The following is a 14,571-nucleotide window of genomic DNA, read 5'->3' on the forward strand; positions in this document are numbered from 1 at the left end:
CAGAATGTGATGTTTTGTTTCATCAATCAATCTGCAGAAAAGAACAAGCATGCACTCTGAATTTCTCTGCGTTTCTATAGACCAAGGATAATAAGCATGTACTCTGACTGAATTGTCTATTTTTTGTTTCGGCATGACTGTTTTACAGTCCGCGGAGTTCCAGATGGAAGTAAGCACACCTTATCTTCGCTTGGGCTGAATTTCCCCACAGAATAAAGATCAATCCTGATTTCTTTTGTGATATGGTCTTAATGACAGCATCGGTGAACTGCTCCCATCCTTTCTTGGCATGTGAACTGGCTTGCTGTTCCCTCACTGCTCAGGAAAAAAAAACTATTTAGCAAAGATATAACTGCCATACATTTCAGAGATTTCTGACTTGATTGTTTTCCTTTTGCAGCTTTGGGTTAGTCCTGGAAGTCAGACTGCCTGTGAAAAGCAATATTTTGACAGTCACCTTGCGCCATTTTATAGGATTGAGCAGGTCTTTTCAACTCTCATGGCTTTGTTTTTGTTCAACTAGATGAACATTTGTTACAGATCGTATACCAACTTAGTTCCTGCAAAACAACCAACATGCTCGCTGTGCTGCTCTTAACCTCTTGTCTATCTTTCTTTCTCGTGTTTTATGTTTGAAGGCGACTATTGCTGTGAGTGATTTTGTTGTTGTTAATTACTGTTTTAACTGCAGATTGTATTAGCCACTTCCGCATCAGACCAGCCTGAAGCTCCTACAATAATAGTAAACGATAACAATTTCAAATTGCTATTTCAGATTCAGAAAAAGGCATGGAATCCAGTCATGTAAATTTTGCACCTGCAACTGCTTAGTGGTTCTAATGTCTCTTTTTAGTTGCAAAGATTGATGATCTAAGTGCCAATTATTCTGGATCGATATTATCCCTGGCTGATATCTGCCTAAAGCCACTCAGTACAGATTCTGCTACCCGAAGTGTTTTGCAGGCGATGATTTTGTATTGTCTATTCTGTACTCTGTATTTGAAACTAACTTGTTCTCTCAAGAATCTAATCCTCTTCTACAGTTATATTATTTTCCATATGCGTAGTGCTGAGCAATTAATTAAAATGGTGGTATTTGTTGCAGTATTTGCAGCTGGATCCTAAAAAGCCTGATGATTTAGGTATAGATCATGCTAAATTTTGCTTTGACGTAAATATCTACAGTTGAAATCTCTTTTCCTATGGACATTTTCCTTTTTTTGTTGCAACAGACCTTTGTAAACAATTGATGAATTCACACTGAGCAATGAATATTGTGATACTTGGTTAGGTTTGTCAGCTAGTTGTATCTGAACACTAAACAATATCTGCTGTATTGCAGCATTACAGTCCTGAAGAGACATGTTTGAGCACTTTTCAATCACCTATTGACCCTAGTACAATATTAGGCAAACAGGTTAATTTAACCGCAACGTACAAGTGCATCACTACAATATTAGGCTCATTGTTATACAACGATAGTACGTCAGAGGCGACCTGGTGCAGGAGAGAGCAGTTGCACGCACACGACAACCAAAGGGGCCAAACCATTTTCAGGAGCCAGCATTTGGCACAACAAGTCATTGTTTTTAAGGCGTCCTGCCTTGGACGCTTAGGCGATAAGGCGCCCGGGCAGCGCCTTATAAATATGCCCGCCTTAGGCGCTTAGGCGTCCGCCTAGGCGCTAGAGCGGGTGGTGCTCGCCTTAGGTCGCCTTACCGCCTTAAAAACAATGCAACAAGTACATAACATAACTAGTAGATCATCATAGGGTATGACTGGAGGGCTAGCAAAACTAGACGTGCAACAGCAAGCAGAGCGGCACTTCCAGCAGCGGCACCAAGTTCAAGTTGCCTCCAAAATGATGGCCGAAGACGACAGACACCTTCCACAAAATCAAAAGGGTGGTTATCAGTCAGTCGGGCAGACATGTCACATGGTGTCGTCCGATGATTCCTCAGAGCTGCCAATCGATGGTGGATAGCCCAAGCCTCTCCAGGATCTGATTCGTCTGCGAAAAGTGCCTGTTCAAGATACAAACAGGAGAGGTCATAACGTGGATATTTACTAGTGTTCAGAAAATCCTTCAAAGGTAACCACAGGGGAAATGTAGCGTTTGATTTGCTTGCATCGGCCGGCCCCATGAACAGGGCACGAGATGCCGCGATCTAATCGATGTACGATATTATGCAGAGCCATTAACAGCAGTGAGTGAAAAGGCGAAAGTGAAAGTGATATTGAGTCGGGAGAGTTTAAGACAGGACACTGACAGGCGAAAGTGACGGGTGTTCATCGGCGTGGACGGCCAGTGGCATTTGATGATGGTGCAGGTAGAATTAAAGTTGTGTTCATAGGAATCAGGATAAATCATTATAACCTGCTACTGGAGCATGTGCAATGACCAAGATACGGAGCCAGTAAACAAGTGGTGACGAATATAGCAGTTCAATATTGTCAATGGTATCATCCTTTGTATTCTTATTATGACCACCCAAATCCCCCTAGTGACATACTGACATGCAACTGGAAAATCTTTATCGTTTCTCACGTATTATGCAGAGCCACTGACAGCAGTGAATGAAAAGGTTAAAGCAATATCGAGTTGGGAAAGTTTAAGACAGGACACAAACAGGACATGTCATAATGCGGATAATAGCAGACGAGAGGAGCCTTCAAGGAAAACCACAGTGGGAAAAGTAGCGTTTGATTTGCTTGGGTCGGCCGCCCCATCAACAAGGCATGAGATGCCACGATATAATGGATGTTCCGTATTATGCAGAGCCCTTAACAGCAGTGAGTTTAAAGGTGAAAGTAATATCGGGTTGCGTAATTAAAGACAGGACACTGACATGCGAGAGCGACGTGTGTTCATCTGCGTGCACGGACAGTGGCATTAGATAATGGTGCAGGTAGAGTTAAAGGTTTGTTCACACCACTACTAGAGAACATGTACGGTGACAGAGATAGAGATACGGGCCATTAGTGAAGTGGGTTTTCGTACTACCTAGCCTCAAGCAAGTGCAAGTGGTGATAAATATAGCGATTCAATATTTCTTGTCAATGGTAATCATCCTCTTATTCTTGTGCCCACCCGAATCACCCAAGTGACATACTGACATGCAACTGGGAAATCTTTTCTCATTTCTCTCCATCTTTCCATCCTTTTCAACTTTTAGTTCCCATGGAGGGAGTTGATGTCTCTTTTATTTATATACCCAGGAAAAAGACATTGAACAAGATTTATACTAAAACCAAAAGGAAAACAAACCTGCATCCAAAGAAACCTCTGTTTGCAGACAGGCCTGACGGATGAGCAGATTTTAGAATGTGATGTTTTGTTTCATCAATCAATCTGCAAAAACGAACGAGCATGTACTCTGAATATCTCTGCTTTCCTAAAGACCAAAGATAACAAGCAGTATGTACTCTGAATGTCTGTGTCTTGTTTCAGCATGACTGTGTTACAGTCTGTAGAGTTCCAGATGAAAGTGCTTACCTTATCTTCGCTTGAGCTGAGTTTCCCCAGAGAATAAAGACTAATCCTGATTTCTTTTGTGATACTGTCTTAATGACAGCATCAGTGAACTGCTCCCATCCTTTCTTGGCATGCGAGTTGGCTTGGTGTTCCCTCACTGCTCAGTAAAAAATTGAAGACTAGGTATAACTCCCAAACAGGTCAATTTTACCACAACATACAAGTGTGTCAAAGAGATAAATTCAAATGCTAAAATTAAAGTCGAAAAGAACAATGACTACAGCATACAACAATATCAAGGTCATACTTCAACACTAGCAGAGGTAAATGAGGCACTGGAAAACAAGTCCTACAATCCTATTTAGCATTAAGGCCATGGGAAGCTTTAATAATAAATAAATAAATAAATTTACCGTACATACCCATAATACAAACAGCTGTCTCAGATAATCAACTCTAGGTCTACAATGCCAAATAGAAAATGATCCACAAATTCCCACCAAGCTAGAGGAAGCTAATAATATCAAGTACAGCAAAAAGGAAAAATACAGTTGCAACTACAAGAATACAGCGAAGCAAAGCTAAATAGAACAAAAAAAAGCATAGTTTCTGTATCAAGATTCAAGTGCATAAAGTAATTCATATTGGTGTGCACGAATATGAGCTCAAGGACAACAGATGTTCAATCCTGATGAGAAAAACAGGCTTACCTGTTAGCACGGTATTGAGCATAAGAATACCCTGCATTGCAAGATACATGTTTTTTCTCGAGTTAGTAAGCACTATTCCAAAAGAAAGTTAAAAGAGAACTTATGGGGTGCTGCTGGGAAATGAGGAAACAGCACTAATCTGAGCAAATTTGGCCATACGCTGTAGCAGGCATTGTTTTCTATATTTCTTAATTCTCATGAAGCTACCTTGTTTCAGGTTCATCGTCGCGTTCTTGCCCATTCAAGCAGACTCTAATTGTTAGAACTAAATATAGTGTAGCAAACCAATTGTTTCTGCAGCATCCTATATGGGATAAATGGTAACAAAATGTAAAATTACTTAGTTCAGTTGATAACTGTAGTGATATGTTTACATGGATTCGGCCAAAACTAGAATATAAGAAGAGGGGGGCAGTTAATCAAATTTACACAAAACAAACACAAAAATCTTTGTGGATTCCTAGAGTAACATGATTTTGGGGACTTGATAGATATCCTCTCTGCAATACAACTGCAAGACTGCCTGAGCCCTTTGCGGTTGTAACATGTGAAAAGAAGCAAACTGTTTCATGGTATATTAGTACATACTGATCCTAGTAGTGCAACGGAAATTAATATTAAGGTAAGCTAAGAACATAAACTTGTTGTTCGTGTGCATATATTATTTACTCCAACGTCTTATCTAACCATTTTACCTGCACAGCCCATCTTTCCAAATTCCCATGGGATGGTATAGTACACCCTAGATCTTTATGCAGCTCTTTAAATATGTTTTGTAAGCTGGAAGGAATTTTGATCCCCTCTGGTACTGAAAACGACAATCCCATGGCCTGGCCAGGACCATGGTATGGATCCTGAAAAGTAGACAATCTGCAACATGAGACACTGAAAACAATTGCTACCAACGAATCTACACTTTAATAAGAAAAAAATCAGAAACTTAGTCTGTCATCATTAGGCAGCCACCGTTAGTTATTACGTTAATGTTAAAGCAGAAATAGAAAAATAGACTGAAAACACTAAAATCAGAAACTTAGTGCGTGATACAGATGTAAGGTAGGTTCAAAGACAAATGAAGAACATATGGTAAGTACAGAGCAAAATTGGATCACCGACTAATAGCTGAATGAAAGGCATATATATGACAGGCATATTTTCTGGCCACAAAGTGTTGTGGGCCATGTGGCAAATATGCCACGCACCACAATGTGATCACACAAACAAAATAGCCTTAAACCAGTTATTCTTGCATGATAATATGAAAATGCAGAACAGAAGCAACAGTTCCTGTCCCTGCATATGGCACTACCAAATTATACTATCCATGTTTCAGTTTAATGTCATTACTCCATACAGCAGACAGCACTGTAACCACAAATCAGTTATTCTAGCATAATATGAATACCCAGAACAGAAGCAACAATTTCCATTTCTGTATACGGCGTTGCCAATTTTTTCTATCCATATTTCAATTTGATGGCATCACTCCATATAGCAAGCAGCATTGTAACCAAAAGAAATTCTAGACGCAAATTTCTTCAGAACGAAATTAAATTAGTGAAACGGTCGCACATTTCTTCATAATGAAGCAGCAGGTGAGCAAGTACAGGATTCGTAGACTTGAGTGACTTGGTATTTGGGTACCTGGCCGATGATGACGGCTTTGACGCTGTGGAAGGGGGTGGTGTGGAGCGCGTGGAAGACGAGGTGCGGCGGCGGGTAGACGGGCACCTTGGCGTGCAGGCGCTCGTGGGCGACGAAGCGGCAGAGGTCGAGCGCGTAAGGCTTGCGCAGCTCCCCGGACAGCGCCTCCAGCCACGTCTCCTCCACGAGCAGCTCCTCCAGCTTCGCGCCGCCGCCGGCCGCTAGATGATGCGAAACCCCCAGCAGTTCAGTTAGAACCCTAGCTAGGGTCCGGGGAGCGGGGGGCGCGGAGAAAGAGGGTACCTTTGGACTCGGCGAGGCGGAGGTTGCGGCGCGCGCGGGCGAGCGCGAGGTTGGTGTCGGCCCTGCGGCGCTGCTCCGGCGAGAGCGAGGTGGGGTCCGAGGGGCCGGAGGAGGGGGAGAGGGAGGCGGCGGGGGCGACGACGGTGGTGGTGGTTGCGCCGGAGCGGAGGCGCTTGGCGGGGCGGACGAAGAAGTCGGCGATGGTCTTGGGGGCGGTGGGCGGCGACGGCGCCATGGGGGGCGGGGATTCCGGGGGACGGGCTTCGATTGGGGTTTCGGCCGCGGTTGGTTGGAGGGGAGGAAATGGGCGCGCGTGGCGAGGCGGGAAGGTGGGGGAAATGGGCGCGCGACGGCGGGATTTTTTGGGCGCTGCGGTGGTGCTCGCCGCCGTTGTGGGCACCGGGGTTATTGGTGGGCTCGGATGCACTTGGAAAGAAGACCGGATGGTTTCGACAAGAATGGAAGCCCAAGAAGCTTTGCCACAGAAACGATGGGCCTCCGCTTCGGGCATTCCTTAAACGGCGCTTAAGGCGCCTGTTTCTATTGTTGCTGCAATCGGCGAAATCATAGTTGAGGAGTCACACCAACTCCCCAGGTTGCGATGCGCCACTTATCGCAACCTGGAAATTTTCCCTTTTTTCGTAGATCCGTTTATTCAAAACATTTTATCTCTTAAATCATACGTCCAAATCTCGAACCGCTTTCACCTTTGGATTCCTCGCGTCGAGATCTTCAAAACTAGATCCCTTGTTGATAGGTTTTGACGAACTTTTTTTCACGAAAAAAAACCGGACGAAAAAACCAAACCGGGAGCACGGGTTTTTTCCTTTTCCGAAAGAGGCACGCTCGTACCTCTCATGAAATCACAACCGTGCCTCTACGGAAGTAAAACCGTGACTCTCGCGAAAGAAAAGAAAAAAGAGAAAACGCGTTTTTTTCCATTTCCGAGGAGGCACGGCCGTGACTCTCGCGAAAGCACAACCGTGCCTCTCGCGGAAGCAAAACCGTGACTCTCGCGAAAAGAAAAAAACAGAAAACAATTTTTTTTCGTTTTCGAGAGGCACTGCCCTGACTCGCGCGGAACCAAAACCGTGACTCTCACGAAAGGAAAAAAATTGAATACGCGTTTTTTCGTGAATTTTTTTATCGAATTTTTTTTGTCCAAAAGTTCAGGAAGACTGGTGGAAAACCAAAACGTCGAAAAACCCCGGAAAATAAACCTTTTAAAAAGCCGAAAACGCGTGCGGAAAAATAAAAAAATCAAATCCAGAGGGAGCGTCCAGAGCGCGTGACGGGGCGGCTGGGAGGGCGCCAAGTGGCGCTGATCGTTGCGAGGCTCTCGACGGAGCGCCCGTTAATTAGTTGCTCCCTACAATCAGGCGCACACCTCCCTCCCTCCGCGCAGGCCAGCCCGTTTAGCTTTTTATTTTTCCTGTTTAAATTGCAAAAAACGCGCACATTAAGTTGATTTGAACCTGCAATCTTTCGTTTTGCAGATACACTGCAGCAACCACCTGGGAGACAGGACCAGCTGTGATTACATTCTCCCTTTTTCTTCTTGTTACTAGCAAAAGAGTCCGTGTATTGTAACGGGAGAAAAAAATATCACGTGTCCCTAACCAATTAATCATGACTAAAGGCCTCCATAGGTGAACGCATTTATTTTAACATGTCATTCCATCTTTGTTGCCACTTATCCTTTTTCTCACCATCGCTGACGGTGGCTTCAGAGGTGTGCATCCGTGGTTATTGATGTTTTATTTCGTCTCAATATGGTTTTAGTGGATGTTTATTTGCAATCCGGTTACTGCAACCGGTACAAAAAAAATGTACCATGTGCTATAGCTTAAGTTCACACCCAAAATAATATTTAAAAATATTTAACAAGTAAAATAATATCATATTCAGATTTTACATATTTTTGTAATCAAATTTCATATATAACATGTAAGAATCGGAGTTACGGTTTAAAATATATGAACAATTTTGAAAAGCATTTCTTTTAGATGGACTGCGGATTGATTAACCGTAAAATCTGGTGGTTTTCTGTTAAACAAAAAAAATACGATTCGTTTGACTTAAATATGAACGGCGGGTTAATTACCTCAAAAGTCAAGGGGGTTTCTTAAAAAAATGCAAAAAACCGTTTGTCCGTGACTTAAGTTAGACTGCGGGTTAATTCTAATAAAACTCAGGTTTTTCTTTTTGTAAAAGGGACGACGGACGGCAGAAGCAATAGTCCCTTTATTAGTATGTATAGATTGTTTTTGTTTTATTTCTTATCTGTTTTCTTTTTTCCTAAATTCAAGATTTTTTCGAAATTAATGAACTTTTTGAAAGTTGATGGAATTTTTTTAAAATCAACAATTTTTAAAATTTTAATTTTGTTTGAAAATAGATGGTTTTTATCATATTTTGTGAACTTCTTAAAAAATGATTAAATATTTTCAATTTTCATGAACTTTTTTTATACATGACCTTTTCTAATTCATGATTTTTAAATCTGCGGTCTTTTAAATTTTGTTCGCTTTTTTTCAAAAGAAATCACTTTTTCAAAAAAAATTCAAATAATGGAAAATCCTACACGGCAATGTATATGCAATAAAACAGCGCGGCTACAGTTTTTTGGTCTTAAACTGTTCGCGCTGCAATGTTTCACAAGGGCCTAGTAACTCTAGTGGTTAGCCAACCACGCACTGGAGCTAAGTGGCGTGAGTTTGATTACCCACCACAACCATATTTTTGGGGGTTTTCGCACTATAAATACATTGCACTGCTGCGTGTTAGTGGGCCCGCCCACCAGGGTAGTACAGTGAGCGTGCATCAACCAGCGCATAATGTGCTCTATAGGACCTCCCTCTGCTTCGAGGGACCAGCAACGATGTTTCATGGAGCTCTTGGCCCAACATACCGAGCTTCGTCCGCTCCCTCAATGATTCACCGCGCCAGCGCCACTGCTATAACAGTCCCTATCTGGCGAGTAGGTCGCTACGAAGCGACCTAGCACATACCCCCTCAAGTGTCCGCTCCTCTTTTGGGCCGACCCATTTCAGATTCGTTCCCCACCATTTTTTGTTTTCCCTTTGTTTTTTCTTTTGCTCCTTTATTTCTTTATTATATTCTTATTCTTTTCTGCTCTGTTTTTCCTTTTTCTTTTTTATGTTTCTGTCTTTTTTTCCCTTTTTCCTTGTTCCTGCGGCCATCTTCAAATTTCTGAACACATATATAGCAAATGGTGAATTTTTTTTGAAAATCATGAAAAACGATTTAACTCATGAATTGTTTTTGAAATCATGAACATTTTCAAATTCGGGAACATTTTTTATAAATTTGTAAATATTTTTTTACATCATGAAAATTTTTAGTTGATGAACATTTACTACAAATTTGCAAATATTTTTGGAAATTGTGAACATATTTTTGAAATCCATTTTTTTATCATTAAACTTTTTTGAATTAATGATTTTTTTTGGAAATTGGGTGAACAATTTTGTAGTTCATGAACTTTTTCCGAATACTTGAACTTTTTTAATTAGCAAACACTTTTTCGAATTGATGATTTTTTTGTAATCCATGAACATTTTAGGAATATGCAAACATTTACTCAAATTCATAGCATTTTCGAATAGGTGAATTGTTTTATAATTCATGAACTTTTTAAAAATACATGAATAATTTTTTAGTTTCCAGACATTTGTTCAATTTTATCACTTTTATTGAATAGGCGATTATTTTTCAGAAAATCACAAACAATTTTGAATATGCGAACATGTTTCCTCGTCACGGAATTTACAAAATTAAATATCTATCAAGTATATTATAATTCCAGATGAAGTGACCAATTTAAAAGAAATTCATAGAATTCTGCTCTCATAAATCTAAATAGACGGTTAGGGCACCAACCGAAGAGGCACTCACTGACGATGCCAAGCACCAAGGGTGGCTTCTGCACAGGGAGCCTGACAGGCCTACCAAAGAGACAAGGACAGGAGGGGGCCAGGGCGACCTATAGGTGGTTCTGGGACCTCCGTGGACTCCAAGCCAGGAGGGCGGCATAATAGATCTCATCTCCCTCGTGTAAACCCTAGCTACCACTATTTATCTAAGGGGGTGGGCTAGGGACTCTTGGACGCATCTACTCCCCCGTAGAAACAACTCCCGGTAGCAATCTCATCAACACCACTGTACTCCCTCGCATGAGATAGCCCTTCACCGTGAATAACAATAAGAAGCAGGATGTAGGGTATTACTCACTGGAGGCCCGAACCTAGGTAACTTGTGCGCATGGGCTCCGTCCCGGTACTTCCAACCTCGCCAGGCACTTTACCGGAAGATCTAATGGTTTTCGCACCGTCGGTTGGCGCGCCAAGAACGGGCTGCTCTGGTCGGAGATCGAATGGGATGCGCGTCAATTGTGACGGCCACAATGATGACGTCAGAGCGGCAGCACATGATCCCTGACTATGGTGTTGGCGCGCTTCCAATCAACATCCTCCTTGGGCGATGGAGGAGGCCGAGTCCGAAGATCCCGGAAAGAGAGCTCGGAGGGCCAAGCACCGGTCTCTTGTTCGGGCCCCAATGGCGGATGCGGTGTGGGCGGTGGTGCCAACAGTGATTAATTTGGACGGCAACGACATGGTGGATAGCGACGCCAATGCGAAAGCGATGTAGACGGTGGATGGCGATGACAATGCAGTGGGCATGGTGGTCGCCGCGCCTATGCTGGACTACAGTACCATGCCAGTGAAGGTTCACGACTATGTGTGTCAAGGCTACCGCCGCGCTAAAGGCCACTGAAGATCAGAGGAAGCTAAAGACCATAGCTGTACTAGCGGTACCTCTTACTCCTACATGTCATCCACATAGACGGGCAACACAAGTCAAAGATGGTGAACAGAAGTCCAAGGAAACTACCATGGGTCCAAGCAATCTACAATGGTCAACAAAGTCCAAGCAAGTTCCCATGGTCAACAAAATCTGGTTACCAAATTGTGTATGTATAGCTATTGTGGTCTGAGAGATTGGGCAAACGTATATATCAGTCAAAAGCTAGAGCTGGTATGGATGCAATAGCACAGTTGCCGGAGTATTCGTTCATAGTGCCTGCCTATATATACAACTACAAGCCTCGTGAAACTGCCGAGGCAGACAGACTGACAAGTTAATCAAAGATGTTGAAGCCGGTGGCACCATCTTCCTCGTCCGCCCGCTGCTGGGCGGTCCTTGCAGCTGCACTCATCCTGTGCGCGGCGAACATTGAGCTTGTCCATGGAGGTAAGGTAATTCAGCACGCCAGTCTCCATTAAATCCAGTAAACTCTGCTGCGACGACGACCGATCGATGTGCCAATCTTCCATACATGTATGCGTGTGTGTGTGTGTGCAGGTGAAAGGGAAGTGCCGACGCCTCCGGCCCCCCAATACCAGCGTCCACGAGGGCACTGCTGTCGTCGACGTCTCCTGCAACTGCGACCCGATGCTGTCGTCGACGTCGTTCCCTTCTCCTCTAGGGACAGAGACACAGAGTTAATTAGTGCCGATGAAGTCGATGTGTAGACAACTAGAGATTTATTTCACTGTTTGTTACCTTCAGTCAGTTTTGGCTTGCGATTATGGTCCGTGCTTGCCTGAATGGAAATAGAAATGACATGGCATTTTCCAGTGGAACATTAAGAAAAAGTTTTGGTTGTACCCCCATGCCAGTGTACCATTTATCCTCACCGTCCATTCTTGCATCAAAGGAAGTCGGATATTCTGCAAAAAAACATAATATAATAATAATACTCGGCTTACGCACTAGGCTCGGCGAAGTACCTGCCACATGGCCATCCCCACCGCACTTGACGGTTCCATGGCGGCGGGCTCTATAAGTCGAGTGCCCTTTCATGGCATACTCGGGTTACATATGCCTTTTCTTTAAAAACAATACCAAATCTAGGGCGAGTGTCCGATGTGCTTAACTTCGTATATTTTTCACGCCCACTGCCCCTTCATTCCCCCATTATAAGCACGACGTCGCGCAACCCATGTCTAACCCTAGCCCTCCTCTGCCTCAATCCCACCGCTGTCGTCACCACCCACTTCTATCATGCAGCCGCAGCCCCCAGCTCCATCGTCTCACCGCCGACTCCACTACGCTGCCACCGGCCACCTACCACCATCCCGCAGTCGCCGTCGTCGGCTCCACGTGATGGCCAACCCGTTTCAGGGCCGAGATGGACGTCGCTGATCTTGGGATGCGCGTGACGACCACCTCAAGTTCTGCAAGATGATGGAGATATGTGCGTGGTTCACAAACGCCTATGAGCTCATCAAGGACGCACGAGTTGTGACGGCCGCGGTGATGATGATGGAGGGAGATCGCATGATCCCCGATGTACATACTGTGTTGTAATGTTGTTCCCAAATCCAGCATTGTGGAGGAACAACTCTAACAACTTATGTACTTTTGTTCCCCGTAAAAAAAACTTATGTACTTTTGTTGGAACCAAATTGAATTGTGCTTCTACAATCTCAAACATCATTACATAATTTATCATCCCAAACTGTAATTGACAAGTACCAAGTCCGATAAGAAAAATGTAAAACATCACACGAACAGTTACCGGTTGCTATTTGGCAATCACATGTTCTTCCAATTTCCCTTTCTCAAATCAAGGTCGATGATTATTACAAATGTTTCTCTTTGCTGTCACCTTGACCCTTGCAATGCTGATATCTCTATTCATGGTTTTTGAGTCGATTACATCACTGGGCTTTAACTTGGCGTGAAAGGTCACTTTAGTGCCAAAACTTGTGGCATACATTGAACTGGTGCTACAACTTGACTTTGGCGTGCATATCGGGGGCCAATCGCGTTTCTATACAAACACGGTGCTGACTAGACGTGCCAACGTGACGTGAGGCCCACTGTCAGCCACCGAGCCACAGAGATAAGGCGTGCGCCCTATTTTTTGTGTGAAAATCCCTTCGGATGTTTGATCTAGAACAACGATCACATGTTACTACAAGGGGTCGATCCCAGACAAAGGTTGAGGCCCTACTAATGATCAATCACACATGATCTGGTCGCGTGCTAGATTGGCAATCACTAAATGTGCATCTGCTTGTTTTGCTTAATGACTTGAAGCAGAAAAGCACTAGCAATCAGCCCATATAGCAGAAAGTATTACAGACATCTTTCCATTCCAGGTACACTACACTCAGTCTGCTAGCAGATTTTCACGTGGCGAGTCTTCTGAATTTCAATTCGTTCCAATGTTAGGATGAACAATGTATAGTAGTATAAAAGTTAGAGCAAAGTTTGCCTCCCCTCGAGAAAGAGCAGATATATATACGGCTGCATTATGGAAGGAGAGCTTTTAGGGGAACATGGAGTGCTGGAAAGCCGATCAACAAGTTAATTATAACATCTTAAATACCACAACAAAAAAGAATGGGCTACATAAGCACGCTCAGATCATCTTTTTTTCTTTGAGGGGTGCTCAGATTATCTAATGAAGGTGCAAAAAACATTGTATATATGTCCGGGATCAGACACCGAGCACAATGAGAGCAGGCAAAAGGGCGGCAGTGACCATGGCGGCGGCGGATCCGATGCCGGCCGGCGCGGCGCCGCTGGGGGGCGCGGGCGGCGCCGGCGGGGGCTCGTTCTGGCCGATGACCTTGACGACCATCTTCTGGCCGCGCTCGCAGTGGCCCGTGACGCCGCTGATGAAGTAGAAGGGGCCCGGGCGGTCCAGGCGCACCTCGGTGTCGCCGTTGTTGGAGAAGAAGATGGGGTGCGTCGACCCGCACTTGTCGTACTCCTCCTGCGTCACCTCCATCACCGAGTCCGCCTTGTACTTGAAATCTACCACCAATCCATCACATGCATTACGTGTTAACAAAGGCGTATCGATCTGGCGGATGGATCAAAGGAGCGGGTCGAGTGGATCGATCTTACGGACGCTGTCGCCGACGAGGAAGCGGTTCTTGGACGCCCAGTCGTTGTACGTGCCGGAGTCGCCGGCCGACGGCACGACCCACCCGGCGTCCCCGCCGACCTCGAAGTCGGCGGCGCGCGACGCGCCGAAGAGCAGCGCGAGGAGCGCCACGACGGGGAGGAGGCTGTTCGCCATGGCCCCGCTAGCCGGACGACAACAACGCGGCGCGCGTCTTGGTTCCCTCCGGCCTGATCGATCTCGATGGTCAGCTCCGTGCGCGAAACTGGGGTTTGATGACTGACCGCGTCCGATCGATCGGCGGTGGTGTGGGGGCGAATTAATAGGGAGGGAGTGGAGTGGCGAGCCGAGGAGGAGGCGGTTGTGAGCGGCGGGGGAGGTCGAGAATGGCGGAGGCGTCGGGTACGTGGACGTGGTGCATGCGCGCGCGGACGGAGTTGCGTCGCCGCGGGAGAGCTGTGTGTGATTCGATCCACCCGTCCGTGCTTTGACCGCGC

General features: G+C 44.8%; 2 protein-coding genes across 2 annotated transcripts; both read right to left on the reverse strand.

Moving 5' to 3' along the window:
• Positions 1-1,405: 1,405 nt before the first annotated feature.
• LOC109746035 (uracil-DNA glycosylase, mitochondrial) lies at positions 1,406-6,610 on the reverse strand. Its single transcript, XM_020305153.4, has 7 exons — positions 6,133-6,610; positions 5,830-6,050; positions 4,881-5,039; positions 4,186-4,216; positions 3,497-3,632; positions 3,269-3,352; positions 1,406-2,024 (listed from the first exon to the last, which is right to left on the reverse strand). The coding sequence occupies exons 1-7, from the start codon at positions 6,365-6,367 to the stop codon at positions 1,958-1,960; spliced, it is 933 nt and encodes a 310-aa protein (XP_020160742.1). The 5' UTR covers positions 6,368-6,610; the 3' UTR covers positions 1,406-1,957.
• A 7,053-nt stretch (positions 6,611-13,663) lies between these two features.
• LOC109746044 (early nodulin-like protein 6) lies at positions 13,664-14,251 on the reverse strand. Its single transcript, XM_020305162.3, has 2 exons — positions 14,077-14,251; positions 13,664-13,983 (listed from the first exon to the last, which is right to left on the reverse strand). Exons 1-2 carry the CDS (start codon positions 14,249-14,251, stop codon positions 13,664-13,666), a joined length of 495 nt encoding a protein of 164 aa, XP_020160751.1.
• Positions 14,252-14,571: the final 320 nt, after the last annotated feature.

The sequence above is a fragment of the Aegilops tauschii genome, chromosome 2 (genome assembly GCF_002575655.3).
Source record: "Aegilops tauschii subsp. strangulata cultivar AL8/78 chromosome 2, Aet v6.0, whole genome shotgun sequence".
NCBI classification, from domain to species: domain Eukaryota; kingdom Viridiplantae; phylum Streptophyta; class Magnoliopsida; order Poales; family Poaceae; genus Aegilops; species Aegilops tauschii.

Coding starts and splice junctions, on each gene's coding strand:
- LOC109746035 (XM_020305153.4), bottom strand. CDS start 6,367: ATGGCGCCGTCGCCGCCCACCGCCCCCAAGACCATCGCCGACTTCTTC. Junction 5,040..5,829: donor AAGCCGTCATCATCGGCCAG/GTACCCAAATAC, acceptor TCTACTTTTCAG/GATCCATACCATGGTCCTGG. Junction 2,025..3,268: donor AGAGGTTTCTTTGGATGCAG/GTTTGTTTTCCT, acceptor TATCTTGAACAG/GCACTTTTCGCAGACGAATC.
- LOC109746044 (XM_020305162.3), bottom strand. CDS start 14,251: ATGGCGAACAGCCTCCTCCCCGTCGTGGCGCTCCTCGCGCTGCTCTTC. Junction 13,984..14,076: donor CCTCGTCGGCGACAGCGTCC/GTAAGATCGATC, acceptor GATTGGTGGTAG/ATTTCAAGTACAAGGCGGAC.